Source organism: Nerophis lumbriciformis, linkage group LG14 (assembly GCF_033978685.3).
Source record: "Nerophis lumbriciformis linkage group LG14, RoL_Nlum_v2.1, whole genome shotgun sequence".
In the NCBI taxonomy this organism is placed as follows: domain Eukaryota; kingdom Metazoa; phylum Chordata; class Actinopteri; order Syngnathiformes; family Syngnathidae; genus Nerophis; species Nerophis lumbriciformis.
This window is the reverse complement of record NC_084561.2, coordinates 26,805,222-26,826,736: the sequence shown is the minus strand read 5'-3', so window position 1 is coordinate 26,826,736 and position 21,515 is coordinate 26,805,222. Positions and strand designations below refer to the sequence as shown.

Genomic DNA, 21,515 nt, shown 5'->3' with positions numbered 1-21,515 from the left:
TAAATAACAACGTGACAATATTTTTTGACAAAACTGAGTACTGTGAAAACCAGGTTGTATGAAAACAAAGGTCCCACTGTAGTCAATTAAGGTATAAAGTTAGGATTTGTGTCTACAGTAATTGTATACTCGATTAGCAAGGAATTTCAAAAGTACCAACTTGACTTTAGTATCAGTACTGCAACTTTCTTCCCCAGTAAACATGAGCAAATGGGGTGTAAAGTGGGGCATTGCCTCTGCCAACCTTTAAACAAGGATGTCTTTTTTCATAGCACGCAAGTGGAGAGGAAAGTAATGTGCTTTGTCTGTAGGCCTGTCACAAATGAAAGAGTTGAGGAAGCAAGGCAAAACAAGAGACCGGGGAACAGGTAGACGGCACGCAGAAGGCAGAACGAAGGATTCAAATAAATTGAAAAGACGCTGAGCAGAGAATGACAAAAACAGAGAAGTCTGGTTGATTTGTAAGCTGCAGATAGAAGTAGACAGATTAATTCTCTCTGTGAGCGGCTGTTTGGTGGGAAGAATGAGGTTGTGATAGATGTGTCAGGTTTGGGTGTCCTTGACATTATCTGCAAAGACTACAAGTTCGTAGTCATATGTTGCCTGCACTCAATCACACAAAGTCTAGCAAGTATAACTTTGCTGACTTACCAACACATTGTCTTCTTGTACTTCCCCCTAGTGCGTACATCAACAAAGCCAATGACTCTTCGCAGCAGGTGACGCTGATTGAAGCGCTCCACTCCCCCGAAGGGCTGGCTGTTGACTGGGTTCATAAGAACATCTACTGGACCGACTCGGGCAACAAGAGCATATCGGTGGCCACGGGAGATGGCAGCAAGAGGAAGATGCTCATCGTCACAGAGCTGAGCGAGCCCAGGGCCATCACAGTCGACCCACATCAAGGGTAAGGTTGTGCAGGTAGAGTGTTGATGAGGTGTAAAAAGTCTTTTTAAAAAGTACTTTCCGTTGGATTTTGATTCCATGACTTTCTATGCAACTCTAGTACTGCAAACCCTGTTTCCATATGAGTTGGAAAATTGTGTTCGATGTAAATATATACTAAATACAATGATTTGCAAATAATTTTCAACCCATATTCATTTGAATATGCTACAAAGACAACATATTTGATGTTCAAACTGATAAACTTTTTTTTTTTTGCAAATAATCATTAACTTTAGAATTTGATGCCAGCAACACGTGACAAAGTAGTTGGGAAAGGTGGCAATAAATACTGATAAAGTTGAGGAATGCTCATCAAACACTTACTTGGAACATCCCACAGGTGAACAGGCAAATTGGGAACAGGTGGGTGCCATGATTGGGTATAAAAGTAGATTCCATGAAATGCTCAGTCATTCACAAACAAGGATGGGGCGAGGGTCACCACTTTGTCAACAAATGCGTGAGCAAATTGTTGAACAGTTTAAGAAAAACCTTTCTCAACCAGCTATTGCAAGGAATTTAGGGATTTCACCATATACGGTCTGTAATATCATCAAAGGGTTCAGAGAATCTGGAGAAATCACTGCACGTAAGCAGCTAAGTCTGTGACCTTCGATTCCTCAGGCTGTACTGCATCAACAAGCGACATCAGTGTGTAAAGGATATCCCCACATGGGCTCAGGAACACTTCAGAAACCCACTGTCAGTAACTACAGTTGGTCGCTACATCTGTAAGTGCAAGTTAAAACTCTCCTATGCAAGGCGAAAACCGTTAATCAACAACACCCAGAAACGCCGTCGGCTTCGCTGGGCCTGAGCTCATCTAAGATAGACTGATACAAAGTGGAAAAGTGTTCTGTGGTCTGACGAGTCCACATTTCAAATTGTTTTTGGAAACTGTGGACGTCGTGTCCTCTGGACCAAAGAGGAAAAGAACCACCCGGATTGTTATAGGCGCAAAGTTGAAAAGCCAACATCTGTGATAGTATGGACTGATTTGCAAATCATTGTATTCTGTTTATATTTACATCTAACACAATTTCCCAACTCATATGGAAAACGAAATGTTTTAAATGGGAGGCAACAGTAGTTTTTGCTTTTGTTTAGTCATGCGTTAGCCACTCTATATTGTTAAAAAAATGTGTATGTAGCATTCAATACCAGAATTTCAACACGTTATCTAATTTACACCAATATTATAAGTTTTAATAAGATACACTTTATATATGTGTTATTATGTTTACTTTGGTTACCTTCTATAAAACACTTTCAGTTCTATAAACTACTAATAAGAAAAATGGAACTTAAACTATCTGTATGCACGTACGTACAACACTTACAACCTTTAGTATATCAGTATGTGGAATTAAATTATGGAATGGATTAGGTTAAGAAATCAAACAATGTACTACAAACCCCGTTTCCATATGAGTTGGGAAATTGTGTTAGTTGTAAATATAAACGGAATACAATGATTTGCCAATCCTTTTCAACCCATATTCAATTGAATGCACTACAAAGACAACATATTTGATGTTCAAACGCATAAACTTTTTTTTTTTTTTTGCAAATATTAATTAACTTAGAATTTCATGGCTGCAACACGTGCCAAAGTAGTTGGGAAAGGGCATGTTCACCACTGTGTTACATCACCTTTTCTTTTAACAACACTCAATAAACGTTTGGGAACTGAGGAAACTAATTGTTGAAGCTTTGAAAGTGGAATTCTTTCCCATTCTTGTTTTATGTAGAGCTTCAGTCGTTCAACAGTCCGGGGTCTCCGCTGTCGTATTTTACGCTTCATAATGCGTCACACATTTTCGATGGGAGACAGGTCTGGACTGCAGGCAGGCCAGGAAAGTACAAGCACTCTTTTTTTATGAAGCCACGCTGTTGTAACACGTGCTGAATGTGGCTTGGCATTGTCTTGCTGAAATAAGCAGGGGCATCCATGAAAAAGACGGCGCTTAGATGGCAGCATATGTTGTTCCAAAACCTGTATGTACCTTTCAGCATTAATGGTGCCTTCACAGATGTGTAAGTTACCCATGCCTTGGGCACTAATGCACCCCCATACCATCACAGATGCTGGCTTTTGAACTTTGCGTCGATAACAGTCTGCATGGTTCACTTCCCCTTTGGTCCGGATGACACGATGTCGAATATTTCCAAAAACAATTTGAAATGTGGACTCGTCAGACCACAGAACACTTTTCCACTTTGCATGAGTCCATCTTAGATGATCTCGGGCCCAGAGAAGCCGGCGGCGTTTCTGGATGTTGTTGACAAATGGCTTTCGCTTTGCATAGTAGAGCTTTAACTTGCACTTACAGATGTAGTGACCAACTGTATTTAGTGACAGTGGTTTTGTGAAGTGTTCCTGAGCCCATGTGGTGATATCCTTTAGAGATTGATGTCGCTTTTTGATACAGTGCCGTCTGAGGGATCGAAGGTCACGGTCATTCAATGTTGGTTTCCGGCCATGCCGCTTACGTGGAGTGATTTCTCCAGATTCTCTGAACCTTTTGATGATATTATGGACCGTAGATGTTGAAATCCCTAAATTTCTTGAAATTGCACTTTGAGAAACATTGTTCTTAAGCTGTTTGACTATTTGCTCACGCAGTTGTGGACAAAGGGGTGTATCTCGCCCCATCCTTTCTTGTGAAAGACTGAGCATTTTTTGGGAAGCTGTTTTTATACCCAATCATGGCACCCACCTGTTCCCAATTAGCCTGCACACCTGTGGGATGTTCCAAATAAGTGTTTGATGAGCATTCCTCAACTTTATCAGTATTTATTGCCACCTTTCCCAACTTCTTTGTCACATGTTGCTGGCATCAAATTCTAAAGTTAAAGATTATTTAAAAAAAATTTTTTTTATCAGTTTGAACATCAAATATCTTGTCTTTGTAGCATATTCAACTGAATATGGGTTGAAAATGATTTGCAAATCATTGTATTCCGTTTATATTTACATCTAACACAATTTCCCAACTCATATGGAAACGGGGTTTGTAATATAATCCAGTTTAAGAAACTGTTCGAACTCAAAGAGTTTACAAAGTAAAAAGAAAAAGAATCATGATAAACATTTTGAACTTATTGATAATCTTATTCATCTCACTATATAAAATACAACTTACTTCACTGTTTATTTATTTCTAGAATTGGATCATTTATGGAGTGGAGTGTGAACAAATTGAGAACAGGAAGTGAACTAAAGTGTTGCTATGAAATGGAAAAGGGGTAGATTAAATAAGCTCTGCGTCTTCCTACATGTTGAAAATAGAAACTGAAAATTGTGATTAAACATGTTGTAATTGTATGCATGTTCGAAATAAACTCAAACCATAAACCATTGTCTTATCGGATTTCGACTCAAAATCAAAGGCCAAAAAATTGAATCAGGATCGGAGGCCGAAAATATTGATCGAAACATTCGTATTTATGAATATATTATTCATGCCAAATGTGCACCAGTGTTAGAAAAGAAAATCATGCCTTAAAGGTCAATAGTTTAGTTTAAGAATCATAACTTAAAACGAAATAGCGCAGCATCCCACTGTTAGCAGCTCACAAAGTACAATATGTCCCCATTTTATATATTTGTCTCACACATTGACATGAAGCCATCACTATCTCTACACTAGTGTGAAATATATGCAAATGGTAGCACTCTACTCTCTCTGTGTCACACATAGCGCAGAATAATGGCATGGTAGATTTAGACGGATAATAGTGATTACATATTATTCGAATGGCACCTTTCTTTCATGAAATGCAAGTCAAAGCACTTTAAGGGTACTGAAAGTGCTGCAGTCCTTCAGTGCAAACAAAAAAATATTTTAAGGTTAGGTCTTCCTCAGTTGCATCGAGTAAGTAACTGTGACCTATGACTTCACAAATGTTCTTCAAATCGCAATCACACTCCAAAATCTTGTAAAAAAAAAAAAAAACTCTTGCAGGAACAGCGGAAGCTGCCAAGTGGTCGACCATTAACTTAGTATTTTTAGTCTCTGGCTCTAATGACTAGGTGTCATGCCACCCCGGGAAGCCATTAACTTAGACATTGACATGTTTTGCTCAAATGATGGAGCTATTGCAATTATGTCATTATGATATTATTCTCCCACTCTTTGTGAAGTGTGCAATCAGAAATATCATCAGTGTAACACTGTCGGTAGAAAAGATTGTAAGTGGTGCTGAAGCTGTCTGGATGGAATGTTCTTTGTGTACTCTATGAACATGTTCAAATAATAACAAATGTTTTTGTGTATTATTTCACAGATTTTTGTATTGGTCCGACTGGGGAGATCAGGCCAAGATTGAAAAAGCTGGGATGAATGGAGTGGATCGACAGGTTCTGGTGTCTGAGCACATCGAATGGCCAAATGGAATAACCCTAGGTAAAGAATTGCAGAAAACATGAATAAGAAAGGATTTCATTCTCACAGTCAGGAGATTGAAGGTTGGAATCCATTCTTGGTCATATCTTTGTGAGGTTGGCGTGTTTGGGTTTTTCCTGGGGTGCTCCTCCTACATCACAAATCCATGGTTAGGTTAATTGGAGACTGAATGGTGAATGGTTGATTGTCTATTCGTGGCCTGTGATTGACTCAGTCCAGGGTGTATAATAATAATAATTAATAACTGGGATTTATATAGCGCTTTTCTAAGTACCCAAAGTCGCTTTACATGTAGAACCCATCAATCATTCACACCTGGTGGTGGTAAGCTACTTTCATAGCCACAGCTGCCCTGGGGTAGACTGACGGAAGCGTGGCTGAAATTTGCGCCAACGGCCCCTCCGACCACCACCTATCATTCATCATTCATCATTCAGTTCACCGGTGTGAGTGGCACCGGGGGCAAAGGGTGAAGTGTCCCGCCCAAGGACACAACGGCAGCGATTTTTGGATGGTAAGAGGCGGGGAGCGAACCTGCAACCCTCAGGTTTCTGGCACGGTTGCTCTACCCACTACGCCATGCCGCCCCCAAATAATACACTGGTACCTCGATTCAGAAACCTAATTCATTTTTGAACAGGGTTCATAAATAAAAAAGTTTGCATTTTAAAGCAAATTTCTCCTCAAGAAACAATGTACACATGAATTATGTGTCCAAGCCTCGACAAAAGTCCATATTTTAGTTAAAGTTTGTTCGCTTACAAATCAATAAGCACTACACAGTACTGTATACCAAACATAGCAAGGGGGGATATATTCAACTTTCTATTTAATAACAAAGCCAAAAGAACAACTAGCTGAACTGTCCTCATTTACAGCTGCCCTGCTGACACGTAGACACATTGTCACTACTGTGGTGCATCCATCCATCCATTTTCTACCGTCTGTCCCTTTTTGGGGTCGCGGGGGGTGCTGGAGCCTATCTCAGCTGCATTCGGGCGGAAGGCGGGGTACACCCTGGACAAGTCGCCACCTCATCGCAGGGCCAACACACATAGACAGCCAACATTCACACTCACATTCACACACAAAGGCAAATTTAGTGTTGCCAATCAACCTATCCCCAAGTGCATTTTTTTGGCGGTGGGAGGAAGCCGGAGTACCCGGAGGGAACCCACGCAGTCACGGGTAGAACATGCAAACTCCACACAGAAAGATCCCGAGCCCGGTATTCAACACAGGACTGCTCAGGACCTTCGTATTGTGAGGCACATGCACTAATAGTGCACATATTTTAAAATCACAAAACTAACCATAACCCTTTAACAGGCAGGTTGCTCCAAGGATTAGGATTTTTTTTTTAATCAAACTTTACCTTGTTGGTTAATCTTTTTGGCATGCAGCAGAAGGGAGGGGCGGTGGGAGGAGGCAGCGTTGACAATGCTGTGGATACTTCCTGAATATTTCAAACCATACATTGCTAGTACATTGTTTTATTTGGACTCATATTAGGCTATCAAAACTAGAAACATGCTGTAGAAAGGCTAAAAAAACACTTAAATGCACACAAAGTAGCTATGCTGAAGGAGATCTATAAACCCGCCGCCAGTGGTTGCGCTGCAGGTACACAATGGGTGGGTGAAATGTTCGCACACTTTAAAACAAAGCATATTTTTATTCAGTCTGGTTCATAAATCGTAAAGTTCGTATAATTAGGGGTACGTAAATCGAGGTTCCACTGTACATCGCTTTTTGTTGAAAGTAGGCTCCAGCTCAACAATGACCCTCATAAGGGAATGCAACCTATAAACTGAATTAAAGGGAGAACATAAAACAAATATATAAGGCAATCTAAGAAGGGGAAATTAGTCTGTTTCTTTGGCAATATAGTTGAAGGACAGTCAACACCATGAAAGGGCCTAAATGAGGCGGGATTTTTGAGAAGAAACATCTGGAGCTCCCTTCATGTCTGGCTCTCATCTATCAAGCCAACAAATATGGACCTTAGAATTAATACGCCAGACGCACTGTTCTGTCGATACCTCCCATTATCGCTTTCAACTCCCTTTGCAGCAGAAGCCAATTTTTTTCCCAGTGCCCTTGCCTGTGGAGAAACAGAGTCATTGAGTTGCCACACTCTGTGGAATTGAGAGGTCACAACATACTTATGAAAACAAATTCTTTTTCTGAGCTGTATACAGCTGGGAACAGGGGTAGATTGTTTTTCTACGGTCTCTGATTTCATACAGAGCGGCAAACTTATCAGGTTAGTCAGGAAAGTAAAGGTCGGCAACGCTTACCGACCACAATCTAATGAGGATGGGTAGAATATGATGCCTTTACAAAGATTATAATTCTCAAGTATGATTAATTCTGTCATTTATAAATAATATTGTTGTTGGTGTAACTTTGCAGTCGTGTTGAATACCCAGAATTAGCGCCTCCGTTCTATCACAGCTTAGATATTATTGTTGCAATAAATTAAATAAAGGCACAAGAATGACAGTATGTACATTTTTTTAAAGGATATAAATAAAGTAGGTTATACATAGCATACGTTAATAGGAATATATTATAAACAGAATAGATTGTGATCCTGTACTGCAAATAGAACCAAATAAAAGGCCAGTTCAGCACAGTTGTGACACATGCGCAAGTTAAGTGGGGGAGATAGAAGAGAAGAGGTGGAGATTTAATGCTTACAACACTCTGTAAAGTTTGCGCCCTGTAGGCCTCTGCATAAAGGTTGCAAACAGCCCCTTTAAGATATGACATTCCATAACTATGAATAGCAACCATTGGGTCAAAACATGTATGAACTGTAGGTATATGAAAAGTTTGAAATAATGATAATAATAAAAATAATAAATAATTATTCGGGGTTTCTTGGAACCATAATCCCCATGGTGTCATCATCACATGTGAAAGAGTTTACCTTGTTTCGCCATTTTCCTGTGTTTGTATCATTTCCCGTCTTGGTGCTCTTAGTAGACTCTGCAGCATCGCGTGGACATCGGGGGCGGTACCTCTGGATTGGCAGACCGGGGTGTTGGTTCCTCTCTTTAAGAAGGGGAACCGGAGGGTGTGTTCTAACTATCGTGGGATCACACTCCTCAGCCTTCCCGGTAAGGTCTATTCAGGTGTACTGGAGAGGAGGCAACGCCGGATAGTCTAACCTCGGATTCAGGAGGAACAGTGTGGTTTTTCGTCCTGGTCGTGGAACTGTGGACCAGCTCTATACTCTCGGCAGGGTCCTTGAGGGTGCATGGGAGTTTGCCCAACCAGTCTACATGTGCTTTGTGGACTTGGAGAAGGCATTCGACCGTGTCCCTCGGGAAGTCCTGTGGGGAGTGCTCAGAGAGTATGGGGTATCGGACTGTCTGATTTTGGCGGTCCGCTCCCTGTATGATCAGTGTCAGAGCTTGGTCCGCATTGCCGGCAGTAAGTCGGAGACCTTTCCAGTGAGGGTTGGACTCCGCCAAGGCTGCCCTTTGTCACCGATTCTGTTCATAACTTTTATGGACAGAATTTCTAGGGGACGACAAATTGCAGAACATTCATTGAACGAAGATTGTGACTTCCTTGAGTGCTATCTCCGGGTTGCGGAGGAGACCCTGCTCCAAGTGGAGGAGTTCAAGTACCTCGGAGTCTTGTTCACGAGTGAGGGAAGAGTGGATCGTGAGATCGACAGGCGGATCGGTGCGGCATCTTCAGTAATGCGGACGCTGTATCGATCCGTTGTGGTGAAGAAGGAGCTGAGCCGGAAGGCAAAGCTCTCAATTTACCGGTCGATCTACGTTCCCATCCTCACCTATGGTCATGAGCTTTGGGTTATGACCGAAAGGACAAGATCACGGGTACAAGCGGCCGAAATGAGTTTCCTCCGCCGGGTGGCGGGGCTCTCCCTTAGAGATAGGGTGAGAAGCTCTGTCATCCGGGGGGAGCTCAAAGTAAAGCCGCTGCTCCTCCACATCGAGAGGAGCCAGATGAGGTGGTTCGGGCATCTGGTCAGGATGCCACCCGATCGCCTCCCTCGGGAGGTGTTTAGGGCACGTCCGACCGGTAGGGGGCCACGGGGAAGACCCAGGACACGTTGGGAAGACTATGTCTCCCGGCTGGCCTGGGAACGCCTTGGGATCCCCCGGGAGGAGCTGGACGAAGTGGCTGGGGAGAGTTAAGTCTGGGCTTCCCTGCTTAGGCTGCTGCCCCCGCGACCCGACCTCGGATAAGCGGAAGAAGATGGATGGATGGATGGATGGATGGATGGGTGCTCTTAGTTTGGTTCTACTGGTTGGATAGTTGGACTTCTTGTTTTGCTCCCCCTACACCAGGTGTCGGGAACCTTTTTGGCTGAGAGAGCCATGAAAGCCCAATATTTTAAAATGTTTTTCCGTGAGAGCCATATAATATTTTTTTTAACACTGAATACAACTAAATGCGTGCATTTTTAAGTAAGACCAACATTTTTAGAGTATAATAAGTCCCTCATTCTTTTTAATAACATTGTTATTCTGAAGCTAACCAATAATAAATAAAATACTTCTTACCATTAATGCGACTTCTTGAACATGTGCGGTAGGAAATGGATGGATGGATTAAAATGCATGAGAATGTTTTATATTTTGAACGTTATTTTTAACACTGTGATTACCAGCGTAATCATTCAGTACTTATCCTGTAATCCTGTAAGTAATGTCAGCTAAGATTTATCTGAGAGCCAGATGCAGTCATCAAAAGAGCCACATCTGGCTCTAGAGCCATAGGTTCCCTACCCCTGCCCTACACGTTCAGCTCAGTTTCCTGCCAGCACACCTGTTTTGCATTATTTAATGTAGCTTATTTAGTTTCACCTGACAAGTGTTTGTCCTCTGTGCACTTCCACGCTGCACTAGATTTTTGCTCCACCTGTGTTTTCCAATTAAAAATTGGCTTCTTGCCTGCACAGTACTTTGCCTTTCTTGCTCTGCATCCTGGAGTCCAAAACAACAACGCCAACATAAAAACGTAACACATGGTTCTGTTTATGCCATGTGTTTTTAATTCACTTTTTCCCCGCCATTCTGTTTTTGTATTTGACAATTGTGTTTTTATTCAAAAGAAAGACAAGTTGGCATGGTACGGTACAGTATGTGATGAAATGTGCCAGTGTTGGCTGAGAAAATATAATTTCCAACTCAAATGTGTTCACTTCCCCTACGGTATCTAGTCATTATGGCCCCCTTAAATTACTGAGCTGAAAAGGTACACCAACACTGAGAATATTATCAGGTAGAAACGATTCTGTTAAATGTCAAGCTCACCAAAGCCTCACAGAGTCCACATAGCAGTAAGTACTAAAGTAAACAGTTCTGAAAATTGAAAAGCGAACGTGCCCAAACATCCGGGAGGCCTAATCAGTTTGCAGGTAAAGTACACATACTGTATATTCCCCCTTAGCTCCCTATACAGAGAGGTCAAGCGGCATTACAGTATTATAATCACATCAGTGTTTTCCTCGTGCATGGGCCTCGGCTTTCAGTAAGATTGATGGTGTGCTACTTGGCCATTGCATTCATAAACTTCTCACCCGATTTATTTTCATTGGAAATGACCTTGTCCCCTTTTTCACCACTCCTCTTTGTTCATTTCTCCTTGGATATCCTCTAATAAATATCGCTCATTTTTTTCATGTTTCCAGACTTGTCCAATAGGCGTCTCTACTGGGTGGACTCCAAGCTGCACCTGCTGTCCAGTGTGGATTTTAATGGAGACAACCGCAGGGTTCTGCTGTCCTCCCAGCACCACTTGGGACACCCCTTTGCCCTCACAGTCTTTGAGGTAAAGAACTATAGAAATGAGGCTAAGAATCGGGTATTTTTTGTGTGATATCTCTTAAAATATGACTAGGAGTCAACATGTCGTGTGATGATATCAGGCTAATTTCTAAAATATGTAGAAATATTGATGGAAACAAAAAAGAAAAAAACTGTGTTAAAAAAAGGTGAGTTAGAGGGCATGATTTACAAACATTTTGTGGGTACTAAAACATGTGCAAACTGTATAGCAAAGCTGATCTACCAATTATGTGTGCAAAGTGGAATGTGTCTCTTAAGTGAGCAGAATAAGGTGTACAATCAATTTTGCATTTCTGTCTTCGTGATTATGCAAAATATATGCTGATCATCAAAATGCCCACACTACTAGGAGAAAATGCAAATATAATTATTTAGCACACACATCTATCAACACTCATAATTGTGCTTGCACTGCACAGACAGATGAGACTACTCCGTCCTACATGTGTGTGTCAACATTTTGGACGGTCAGAAATAGAAAATATTAGACATATCGTCTATTCAGCAACATTCTTTTATAATTTTATAGCTACGAGAGGATATATGGAGCTGATTAAAACACATTCAATTGATGCATTTTGGTGTACTCAAGTATTTTGTTACTGACGTTTGTTTTTTCACATACAGTAGAATATATATTAGAAAATATTTATTTCATGAAAAAAATATATTTTACGTATGCCTCTCACCAAAACAATTCATCAAAAGTGGGTTCATTGTAGATGCACTGCACGACTGCTTTTAAAATGCCCAATAAAAGTGGTACATGCATGTTTGAAAACAGAGCAAAATGCAGCATGATAATATGAATTAGCAGTAAAGGAGAGTGTCTCCGTGGCGATGCCCTGTACAGTACATGCAAAATGCTCATTTAATTAACGCTGTCTGCACCATTTTTCAATTACACACGCAGTTTTAGTAAATCGCGCGCAACACGCCCACTAATAGTACATGCCGTCTTATAGATTGCACCTGCGGTTTAGCGGGTGATATTTGGATCTTAGTAAATCAGGCCCAATGTCAGGGATTGAGAACATTCAAACCCTTTATTTATTGAATCAAAAATATTGAAATTTAATGATCTGGTGAATTTGTGAACTGCTAAAATTATGCTCACATAAACTATAACCTGCGAACCAAAAATGTGCAACAATTCTTCTCAACAAAAGAGACATATAACCTTATTAAAAAAAATTGCGTAAGGCATTTGTTTGCACATGAAACAATACAAAAAGTTAAAGTTAAAGTACCACTGATAGTCACACACACACTAGTTGTGGTGAAATTACCCTCTGCGTTTGACCAAATCCCTTTGTTCCACCCCCTGGGAGGTGAGGGGAGCAGTGAGCAGCAACGGTGGCCGTGCTCGAGAATCATTTTTGGTGATTTAATCCCCAATTCCAACCCTTGATGCTGAGTGCCAAGCAGGGAGATAATGGGTCTCATTTTTATAAAGAATGCCATAGTTAGTTAATAATACTAACACAGACACTCGTAAATGTGTTAGCATATTAGCTAATGCTAACGACACAAGCTTGATTACGTTACGATAGCGTGTACAAATATGCATGAAAACACTCCTACAGACATCACACATGGGACGCTTTAGTAAGTATGAGTAGTTTTAGTTCTATTGTAAAACACATATGGGACGGTTTAGTAAGTATGAGTAGTTTTAGTTATATTGTAAAACTTATAAACGTTGCTTGGAGTGATGAATGAAGAATCCTTTTGATCAGAAATGCTATGGACAAATATACTTTGGGCACAAACCAGGAAGTACATTGTCAACCCACAGCACCTGCAGTAAGTAAACGTGTCCAAAAGATGGTGCCTTAGCACAAACAATAACACACCGTTTTAGTGTTTTCATGAAAACTAGTTGTTGAATACAAAACATTAAGGCCGTTAATCAATCAATCAATCAATCAATTCCTTTATTGTCATTGTCATAATAACACTTAAGTCATACATAAACAACGAGATTTTTAGCGAAGAAAAATCCATAAACTAGCCCCACCGTTTCGTAAGCAGAAGGGTTCAAAGCGTTGGAAAAAGAGTAGCGGCTTATAGTCTGGAAAATATGGTACAAAAAAAGACATTGGTGAGTGTTCCTAGAAGATACGATGTGATCAAGAGGATAAGAAGATGAGTCAATGTGGCCCAGAAAAAATAATTTGAAATAAATTCAAACATAAAAAGGTATCTTTTACGGGCCAACAAGAAAAGAGCCTTACCAGAAGAATAACTGACACTAAGCTAAAGCAATGAAAGCCAATCAAGAATACATCGGAGGTGTAGAAGGAATTGTGCAGAGAGCAGAGCGAAGATGGAGGGGGTGAAATGTGATCAGTGGGAAGTACTTTCTTCATTTCTCGTTTTGCTGCACACACTTTGAAAATTGAAAGAAAAGAGCTGGCATCCATCATGTCCTGCTGAGTGTGTGCGTGTTTGGCTGCTAAGAGTATTTGGGAGAGACCAGTGTTGCAGGCAACCAGGTTCATATCTGATGATTAATCACCTTTTTGTGTTTGAGCCGTTCTGCTTAACATATAAACCAAATTAAAAATCCCTCAGCATGCAGTTCATGTTCCGATAGACCGAAGCTTGGATGATGCCTTAACTTAGATTTGAAAAAATCTTTCGATTTAAGGTTAGTTTTAGAAACACAAAATCATACTTAAGATCGTAATACTAAGTCATCCATCCCTCCATTTTACATAGAACCCACAGCAAGAATTCTCAGGTTATAATTACCCTTCAGTCTATGAACTGTGTCTACGTAAGTCAGCTATGTGAAAGACTACACTACCAATGGCTGTCACCCTCAAACAAAAGAACACACTGAATTGTGACAATAAGAAAATAATATAATGCATAATGAATGTATACGAGGTCATTACTGTCACCAACCTCTACTATAGTAGTTTGTTTAATAACGATAATCTATGTGCTCAATAAGATCAAATCAATATGGTACACTGCAAAAACTGAAATCTAAGTAAGATTAAATACCTCAAATAAGGGTGATATTTGCTTATTTTCTGTCTGATAAGATAATTCTTCTCACTAAGCAGATTTTATGTTAGTGTTTTACTTGTTTTAAGGGTTTTGGTCCTAAATTATCTCAGTAAGATATTACAGCTTGTTGCTGAGATTTGATGACCTATATTGAGTAAAACATGCTTGAAACTAGAATATCAACTGTTGCAAAGCTGTGTCATCAACACTCACAAGTAGAGATTATCGGTATGGTTTTTTTTATTATCGGTATGGTTTTTTTATTTATTTTTTTTAATTTATTAAATCAACATAAAAAACACAAGATACACTTACAATTAGTGCACCAACCCAAAAAACCTTCTTCCCCCATTTACACTCATTCACACTCATTCACACAAAAGGGTTGTTTCTTTCTGTTATTAATATTCTGGTTCCTACATTATATATCAATATATATCAATACAGTCTGCAAGGGATACAGTCCGTAAGCACACATGATTGTGCGTGCTGCTGGTCCACTAATAGTACTAACCTTTAACAGTTAATTTTACTAATGTTCATTAATTACTAGTTTCAATGTAACTGTTTTTATATTGTTTTACTTTCTTTTTTATTCAAGAAAATGTTTTTAATTTATTTCTCTTATTTTATTTTATTATTATTTTTAAAAGGTACCTTATCTTCACCATACCTGGTTGTCCAAATTAGGCATAATAATGTGTTAATTCCACGACTGTATATATCGGTGATATCGGTATCGGTTGATATCGGTATCGGTAATTAAAAAGTTGGACAATATCGGATATCGGCAAAAAGCCATTATCGGGCATCCCTACTCACAAGTATAAAACTGCTTTTTTAAAGTAATCATTTATTATTTCAAGGGATCAATAAAGTACTTTCTATTCTATTCTATTCTATTCTAATTAAAACGGATGACAGCCAAATTGACTTTTCTGTTTTATTTTCAATGAAACAATAGAAAATACGTACCCATATAGTAGTACACTTGGCATAGTACAGTACACTGACCGTTAATATTTAAGATGTGACATTTCTAACAATTTTGAACAGAAATAGTTCATTCACATTCAGATGAATTCTTCAAAATTACAAATAAAAAATTTTGGGCCAGGGGCCGGGCTGTATATATGCGCACTAATTGACTGAAAGTGCACGCACTTGGCGCGATGATGTCACGTTATCGATGGAAAAATGCATTTTTAGACAATATGATTTGCCTGAGCGGCTTGTAGACCCCGAGAGTAACAAACGGTTGCCTTGTTGCCTTTCCATTAAGAACAATAAACTAGTTTTTAGTATAAGTTTGCTGGTTTCAAGAAATGTAATGCCGAGCGCATATCATTATGTCAACATAATGGCACTAGCATTTACTTAATTTAAGAATATTTTTCTACATATTGAGCAAAAAGGTCTCATTTTTTTTTCTATCAAGAAAAGTGCACTTGTTATTAGTGAGAATATACTTATTCTAAGGTATTTTTGGGTTCATTGAGGTTAGCTAATTTTACTTGTTTTGGAAAGTCTTAACAAGCCAAATTGTCTTGTTCCATTGGCAGATAATTTTGCTTAGTAAAATACCCCTCATTTTTGTATTTTTTTTTCTTGTTTTTGAACACTGACTTTTTGCAGTGTATTCATTTCAATGTGTTTATTCCTTGTGACGCTTAGGGTTAATTTTGTCATCAGGGTTTTATATTTCTTTATTCTAAAGAAGAAGCATACAGTGTCTGAAAACGCCTGCGTCTCCGAACAAACCACGCAGAGAGATATTAACCTGTGCAGGTTATGTCCACCCCTTGCCACCACACCAAGCCCTGAGGAAATCTAGATGGTAGAAACATATAAAAATAATGTTGTCGTTTTTTTTTCCTTTGTCCAATCTTCACTCTCATCGAATTACTTTTTATCTTTTATCTGATTGACTGGAGGGGATCTTGGTAAAGGGGGAAAAGAAAGAAGAAAGCAGGGAAAATAGACAACAGGAATGATACGTTCCGATCATCCATGAGGGAGACTGGCCCATACAGATCACATGTATTGACTGTAAATGTTTCCATTGACTTATGGTGAGTGCTATTGACAGTTGAACAATGTCAGCACAACAGTGAAACATGTTCCATATTCTCTTTTATTACATAAAATTGTTTGAGAAAAACAAAGTCTGTACACAATAACTAAACAAAATCAAAAACTCCTATCTTCATTGAGGGCCACATCGCAGTTATGGCTGCTCTTATGTAACAGAGAATAATACATGCATATAATTGTGTAAGGATTCGCCTCGTGATAATATTACACAATTGTTTATGCATTTGATTATTGTATATTTTTTTAAGCACCGTGTAAAAAATTCTGTACATTTTCGGGTAAAAAAACTGGCAGCTCAGTCGCCAGAATTTCACCGTAAAATGTACAGTGTTGTTTTTTTACAGTATATTACTGTTTTTTTATGGTCGAATAACAGTTGTTGCCGTAAAATTTTAATTTTTAATGTACAATTTGATAAGTAACTAGAAATCTTAAGTTTGCCAGATATTTAAAGATATTTATGTGTTTATTTTTATTTTAATGCAAAATATTTGGAACGTAGGATAATAATAATATATGTTGCATGATCAGATATTATTAAAGTTTAAAACATGCTGTACTACTGTACACATCATTTTTCTGTCAAAGTTGAAAAAAACGAACACATTCAGTGACAAAAGATGAAGTACTTTATTGACGGATATTATTTCCAGGATTTCACGGGCCACATAAAATGATGTGGCGGGCCAGATCTGGTCCCCGGACCTTGAGTTTGACAACTGAAGTCTAAACTTTGATTTAAGTACCGTATTTTTCAGACTATAAGTCGCAGTTTTTTTCATAGTTTGGCCGGGCTCCAGTGCGACTTATATATGTTTTTTTCCTTCTTTATTATGCATTTTCGGCAGGTGCGACTTATACTGCGGTGCGACTTATACTCCGAAAAATACGGTACTTGTTAATTTCCTGTTAATATCTGCTTACTTTCTGCTTTAACATGCTTCCATCTACAATTCTTAAACTTTACTAAGCACTTATTTTTGTTCGTTGTTCAAAGCTCGCTTAGCAGTTAGCTTCGCTATTAGCATGCCTGTGCCTGCCTTGCTCTCAGTGTGTATCATGTTTAGTCTCGTCCTTCAGTGATAATATTACTTGATAATGATACTTAAGACACTAAAAAAATGCAGTTTATTTGCTGTAATGGAGGTAATTCATATTAGCTAAGGAGAGCTGCTCCACACTGTGTGTGAAGACACATAATTTTTTGCTGCTTGTCAGCCACGGGACTAAAAATGATGAAAAAAACGGTTTGCATTAATCGGCAATGATGGTAATGTACTTTTTCACGAGAATTGTCCAATTATGTTCAGTAGCCAATTAAAGATCAGCACATCTCTAATAGGAATAAACATTAACAAGAAGGTGGAAAAATAAAAGCACAGAATCTTCCAAAAGTCACAATGGGCCACCAAAACATGATTTTTAACAGGTTTAAATAAGCATTACACACTAGAAAATGTCAATCTGGAAACTTTTTACTCATTATATTGCATTGCTTCTGCATATTTAACCAAACTATTAGGAATGAAGTCCTTATCATTTCATATGAGAGGCGGAAGTACAGTCTCTCAGGATTTGGGCTTCATAACCACAAAGTGCCTGCTCAAGGACAAAAGATAACACTAGTTGTTGGTGAAATTCTAGTCTGCTTCTGAGCAAGGCACCAACATATCTCGCTAACAGTGACGTGCGGTGAGGTTCATGGCTGGTGAGGCACTGACTTCATCACAGTCAGATTTACAAACATATGAACCCTAAAGAGTATCTTATTCACCATTTGATTGGCAGCAGTTAACGGGTTATGTTTAAAAGCTCATACCAGCATTCTTCCCTGCTTGGCACTCAGCATCAAGGGTTGGAATTGGGGGTTAAATCACCAAAAATGATTCCCGGGCGCGGCGCCGCTGCTGCACACTGCTCCCCTCACCTCCCATGGGGTGATCAAGGGGATGGGTCAAATGCAGAGTACAAATTTCACCACACCTAGTGTGTGTGTGTGACAATCATTGGTACTTTAACTTAATTGTAACTTTACACATACAAACTGTAGCACAAAAAAAAGCACATTTAATAAAAAAAACTTTATTATGGTCTTACCTTTACTTATAAATGAAGTCCATGCGCCGCTCCTTCTGAACAAAAGCATCGATAACTTGTTTATAGAAGTCTTCCTTATCTTTCTTCAGTTTTAAAAGTCTCACCGTCTCGATGGAGATCTTCTTTTAAGTATTACCTCCTGCTTCGATTGAAAGTCCAGTTTAGAAAACTGTTTTATTTTAGATATGTTAAAAGTTCAGGCGAGAGGAAAAATAAACGATCGCTGCTAACTGTTGCTGCTTGTTGTCACTTCTTCTGCAGCCGAGTAGTCACATGAATGATCTCTGGGATCACTACCGCCCTCTACCACCAGGAGGTGGGATTACTGCGAGCCTCAGCCAGTTTGTCTTCGCAGCAGTTTTATGATTGCTCAGCACAAGAAATACGTTACACACATACAGTTGTTGACAAAATACACTGTACATTATATACCTCAGCTAACTAAACTATGGAAATGTATAATATAATTCATATAGCAATACGGTCTCACTGCACAGCAGGCCAGCAGTTAGCCGAGTCATTGCGCAATCCATGGTGAGGCTCAACTGGCTGGTGACTCACCGCAAGTCTCTTCTCAGTATTTGAACGGCAAATGTGAAAATTCAGCGATTTTGAATACAAATAATCTAAAACTGGTGAAGTTAAATGGAAAATAACTTTATAGTATAATCACTGGATACATACAACAATTTAATTTTTTTTTTTTCTTTTTATATTTTTTATCTTTCCATGATGGCACGTGAGGCCCCGCCTCACCTGCCTCACCTGCCTCCCCTGACTGCACATCAATGCTTGCTGACATGCCTGTTTGGTGTGTGATTCTCTGTGTGCAATGTAAGATACACAGCAGAATGAAAATTACATTTTTATAAATTAAATTATAATAAAAAAAGGCCCTAATAAGAGAAATCTACTGTTAAAATGATCAGAATGTCTTGGCGTGAATTCACCATCAGGGAACAGCATTCTGCCATGAGTCAACTTTAAGTGGCATGTTTGATAATCGTAGAGAATTGAGCATACCTGTCAGTCAAGCCATTCCTGTACTAAGGTGAGAGGTAATCAAATCAACTCAACATCACCAATCATTTTTGTTCAGCCAAAGAAGGATTTCATGTAAATGGTCCCTCCTAAATATCCTAAATGGAAGTTTATTTGTGTTTCTGGCCTGAAATAGAATACATGTGGTATCACGAGCTGACAGACGTGCCAGTCACTAACTTCCAGAAACCAAGCAGATCTGAGACAGAATGACAATCATCAAGGCCTGTTAGATAAAGAAATAAATAAATGATAAATGGGTTGTACTTGTATAGCGCTTTTCTACCTTCAAGGTACTCAAAGCGCTTTGACACTACTTCCACATTTACCCATTCACACACACATTCACACACTGATGGAGGGAGCTGCCATGCAAGGCGCTAACCAGCACCCATCAGGAGCAAGGGTGAAGTGTCTTGCTCAGGACACAACGGACATGACGAGGTTGGTACTAGGTGGATGATACTTCCGTTTAGATGGACTAGCATGGCCTTGGGAACCATAGACCAGTTGAACAGACACGGTCTCAGTAATGTTCTGAAGGATCGTTCAAGGAAATAGATGCTCTGATGCTTGCATTCTTTAAGGGGTTGTATTGATATTTGCAGCTTTCAAGGTAATAACGCATGGCTGAATCATGATATGATAAATGAGGGAAAAGGAGGATTACATTTCAGCTGACAGAAGCAGAGAAAGTTGCCCGCTGAGAAATATCAACATAGATATTTATTGCTTTATGTGTCAGCATTGCTGTCATGTGAGTAAAGTGAAAAGGGTAGAATTTAGAAGCAGCGCAGGAAGGTTAAGTCCACTGAATAAAGATCTTAGATCACAGCTATGAGCAAACCCCCCTGAGATACATATAATATAGAATTGGAACCACTTCAATACACCAGCCACTTTTATGTTTTAGACCCCAGCAAGTCGTTGAATTATAGAACTACTTAGGGTCTGATCTACGAAGATCGAAATAAAAACTGCTAAATAGCAAGCACAAAGTGAAAAATTGTGACTACATTTAGGGTAATTTACTAAAACTGCGTGCGCGATTGATACAAGTGCAAGAGTGGTGCAGACCGCCCTATTTAAATGAGGTTTTTGCTTGTACTATACCGGCTATCACCATGGAGACACTCCACATTCATGACATCATGTGCGGCTGACAAATATAATCTGAACCACCTTTTATGGGCGATACAGAAGCACAATCTAGGTAACATAACCTATTTATTAGCATGCCGTAAGTGTGCTCTGGATGCTGCCAGTTTGTTTCAGATCGGAGATATATTGATAATACACTGTATGCCCAATTTGAAAGGAAAAAAAATGTCACCGGACACCAAAAAAAAATGTTTTAATTTGTTTTAATCTGACCCTTAAGTCATCTGGTAGCGATACAATTATAAAAAATATATTGCTAAATAGACAATATTTATAATATTTCTATTTCTGACAGTCCATTACAGCAGTGTTTTTCAACCACTGTGCCGCGGCACACTAGATACAGTCTGGTGTGCCGTAGGAGATGATCTAATTTCACCTATTTGGGTTAAAAATATTTTTTGCAAACCAGTAATCCGCAAATAATGTGTTGTTGTTAAGTGTCTGTGCTGTCTGGAGATCGGCAGACTTACCATGTTATACTCTTCCATATCAGTAGGTGGCAGCAGGTAGCTAATTGCATCGTAGATGTCGTAAACGGCGGGAGGCAGCGTGCAGGTAAAAAAGGTGTCTAATGCTTAAACCAAAAATAAACAAAAGGTGAGTGCCCCTAAGAAAAGGCATTGAAGCTTAGGGAAGGCTATGCAGAACGAAACTAAAACTGAACTGGCTACAAAGTAAACAAAATCAGAATGCTGGACGACAGCAAAGACTTACTGTGGAGCAAAGACGGCGTCCACAAAGTACATCCGAAAATGACACGACAATCAACAATGTCCCCACAAAGAAGGATAAAAACAACTGAAATATTCTTGATTGCTAAAACAAAGTAGGTGTGGGTAATAGCGGTCAAGGAAGACATGAAACTGCTACAGGAAAATACCAAAAAAAAGAGAAAAAGCCACCAAAA

General features: G+C 39.3%; 1 protein-coding gene across 6 annotated transcripts in view; it reads left to right on the top strand.

Annotated features, from left to right (window-relative positions):
• Window positions 1-21,515, top strand: part of lrp8 (low density lipoprotein receptor-related protein 8, apolipoprotein e receptor) — a 447,631-nt gene that overhangs the window by 370,321 nt on the left and 55,795 nt on the right. For all 6 annotated transcript variants that reach the window (XM_061975707.2, XM_061975706.2, XM_061975705.2 and 3 more), the window contains exons 11-13: window positions 683-907; window positions 5,239-5,357; window positions 11,035-11,174. In XM_061975707.2, coding sequence (XP_061831691.2) covers window positions 683-907; window positions 5,239-5,357; window positions 11,035-11,174 — 484 coding nt within the window. The remainder of the gene's footprint in view (window positions 1-682; window positions 908-5,238; window positions 5,358-11,034; window positions 11,175-21,515) is intronic.